Source organism: Nicotiana tomentosiformis, chromosome 7 (assembly GCF_000390325.3).
Source record: "Nicotiana tomentosiformis chromosome 7, ASM39032v3, whole genome shotgun sequence".
Lineage (NCBI taxonomy): Eukaryota > Viridiplantae > Streptophyta > Magnoliopsida > Solanales > Solanaceae > Nicotiana > Nicotiana tomentosiformis.
In genome coordinates, this window is record NC_090818.1 from 19,907,734 (window position 1) to 19,911,219 (window position 3,486).

Here is a 3,486-nt window from a genome sequence, read left to right on the forward strand (position 1 = left end):
GTCCCCAATTTAAGAGGCAAATTTATAATTCCGCAATATGTTTTTAAATGTCGTAAATATCCTTTTAATACTCCTTACTGACTTATTTACCTTTTATTTTTCTTCTTTTCTTTGTTTATTCCCATCCCCTAAGGTTGGTTCGTGCATACTGGCATCATCAGCATATCATACCAGATCTAGAGGTCCTCCACCTCCTCCTCCTACTCCAAGTGATCCCAAGAACAAAGGAAAAGCTAAGATGGACGATATGAGTGGTATCAGGAAAGACAACGTTGCGCACGCCGAGAATGTCGAAACTTCAGATGGTCAAAGTACTTCGGCGCAGAATGACTTGGTTTTACGTTTAGAGCAAAAGATACTAGAATTACAAGGGGAACTTGAGCAGGTCTGTAACTTGGTTCCCTTACCCTGAATGTTCCCGACACCAACCGACCAAACGCCCAAAACCCAACACCTCCTCAAAACGCACAAAACCAGCACTCGCAAAATCCTCCCGCACCTCATCAATACTCCACGCCTTCCCAAAATCCTAATCCTCCACCAGTACCAACTCCTCCACAGCATTATCATCATCCGACCTAATACCCACAAACTACCACCTACCACACTCCTCAAAATGCACCACAACCTGCTCCTGATACCCATAACTCAACCAATGATCACCACTACACCCAAATCCCTGGAAACCACCAAAGTAACCCAATATACATAGAAACCTTACCCCACATTTCACAACAAACCTCGTACGCACCAGAATGCGCCGAGAAGGACCTGCTCATCAAGAACATGGCGGAGGAACTTAAGAAGCTTACAAGTCGAGTCCAAGGTGTCGAAGGTGGTAAAGGCATTGAAGGTTTGAACTATGATGATTTATGTATTCAACCGGACGTAGAACTGCTAGAGGGTTACAAACCTCCTAAGTTCATAATGTTCGACGGGACAGGTGATCCAAAGGTACATCTCAGGACGTATTGCGACAAACTCATAGGGGTTGGTAAAGATGAAAGAATCCGCATGAAGATGTTCATGAGGAACCTCACTAGAGATGCCCTATCCTGGTACATCAGTCAAAATCCAAAGAAGTGGATTAATTGGGTAAGCATGGCGTCAGATTTTATGGATAGGTTCAGATTTAACACAGAGAATGCACCAGACGTCTTCTATATCCAGAATCTTAAGAAGAAGCTGACAGAAACTTTTCGCAAGTATGCTACTCGGTGGAGGTCATAGGCTGCAAAAGTAAGGCCAGCATTGGAAGAAGAACAAATGAACAAATTCTTTGTCCGTGCCCAGGATCCGCAATATTATGAGAGGTTGATGGTTATTGAAAATCATAAATTCTCCGACATAATCAAATTGGGAGAAATAATAGAAGAGGGAATCAAAAGCGGAATGATACAAATTTCGAGGCACTCCAGGCTACGAACAAAGCCTTACAATCGGGGGGTATATCTAAAAAGAAGAAAGTAGGGACTGTGATGGTAGCCCAAGGTCCGAAGTCTCCTCTCACATATCAAACACCTCCACTCACATATCATCATTCACCTCCTAGATATAAACAACCCGCTACCGCCTACCACACTTACAACACTCAGCCAGCATATTACCACTCACCACCAGCCCGCCAAAACTACCAAACACCCTGGCCAAATTTTGACCGTAGGCCGCCCAGACAATACACTACTATTGCCAAACCTATTGACCAGTTGTATGAGAGATTGAAAGATGTCAGTTATGTCACTCCCATTCCCACTTTCGTCATGGAAAATTCATCCCAATGGGTCAATCCGAACAAGACATGCGCCTACCATTCGGGCATGAAGGGTCACACTGCTGATGAATGTCGCACTCTAAAGGATAAGATCCAGACGATGATTAAGACCAAAGTTATACAGGCAAAGGAAACTGCACCTAATATCTACAACAATCCCCTCCCCGATCACAGGAGTGAGGTGGTAAATGTGATAGAAACTGATGAAGAATGGGATCCGGAAGGGCTCATTCGAGAAGGGGATGATCCGAAAATGCCTCCAATCACGCTTACACCTATTGTGGTACAAATACAGTCACCAATTGAAGTTGAGGTAGCCGCATCGACTCCGTTCAAGGTTGAAATAACAACGCCCTCAGCCACGCCGACTCCGTTCGAAGTAGAAGTGACCACACCATTCACCGTAACGGTAGCACCCACACCATCCTTTAATTCCAATGTTGTGCCTCGGGACTATACTATAGAAGCGAGAAGGAAAGGAAAGGGGAAAATGGAAGAAACCGGTGCAGCACAAGGTATGACCAGAACTGGTAGGGTTTACACGCCCGTGCATTTGGGGGGAACAAGTAAAGAAGCCGCTTCCAGGCAGCCTATCATTGAAATCGGCCCGGATGATCTTTGGAGAAAGGTGAAAGCAAGAGAGTATTCTGTGGTTGATCATTTGAAAAAAATCCCTGCTCAGATATCCATTCTATCACTACTGCAGAGTCCTGAGGCTCATAGGAACGCGTTGATGAAAGTGTTGAATGAGGCTTATGTACCCAACAACATTACTAGTGGAGAGATGGCCAACATGGTAGGAAAGCCATAAGATCTTTCCACGAAGATGAATTGCCACTAGAAGGGTTGAGCCATAACAGGGCGTTGCATATCACAGTACAGTGCGAAGACAAATTCATTTTCGGGGTTTTGATAGATGGGGGTTCAAGTCTCAACATCTGCCCGTTGACTACTTTGAAAAAGTTAGGTAAAGGTTTGCATGAGATACGAGCAGGAACTATGAACATAAAAGCGTTCGATGGGTCTCAAAAGGCCACAATCGGAGAAACCAACCTCTGCTTACAAATGTTTCCAACTTGGTTTGATGTTGAATTCCAAGTGATCGACATATCCGCCTCATACAATCTGCTATTGGGACGACCTTGGATACACGCCGCTGGGGCTGTAGCATCTACTTTGCATCAGGCTGTGAAGTTTGAATGGAATCATCAGGAGGTGATCATTCATGGAGACGGGAGTAACCCTATTTACACGAACCAGACTATCCCGGTTGTGGAGAATAGAAGGAAGTTAGGGGGAGAGACTTACCATCGCATTGAGCATGTTAACGCGATCAAGAAGGACAAATGGTGGAGTATCAAAATAGAAAGCATATTGGCATGGACAGGGTATGAACCCAACATGGGTCTTGGCAAGAATCTCCAAGGGATCACAAAATTAATACAGTTAAAATGTCACGGAATGACCTTTGGACTGGGATATCAATACACCTGGCATGAGTATCAGAATTGGTCACCCCTATGGCGTGGTCCTTATTACCCTCTCGAGCAGCCAATACCACATTTTAGCCAATCCTTCCATCAGGCTGATATGATGTGGGGATCCGAAGAAGATGAAGCGCTAGCTAGTTTAAGGAATCTATTCTTGGAAGATGAAGACATTGACTGCAGTGGAATAGTTGAGGAGGAGGAAGAGGGCCTCATCATCCAGACAGT

The 3,486-nt window shown here is 44.7% G+C and overlaps 1 protein-coding gene across 1 annotated transcript; it reads left to right on the top strand.

The window, feature by feature from the left end:
- Positions 1 to 786: 786 nt before the first annotated feature.
- Positions 787 to 1,230, top strand: LOC138895322 (uncharacterized). Its single transcript, XM_070180000.1, has one exon. The coding sequence runs from the start codon at positions 787 to 789 to the stop codon at positions 1,228 to 1,230; it is 444 nt and encodes a 147-aa protein (XP_070036101.1).
- The last annotated feature ends 2,256 nt before the right edge of the window (positions 1,231 to 3,486 follow it).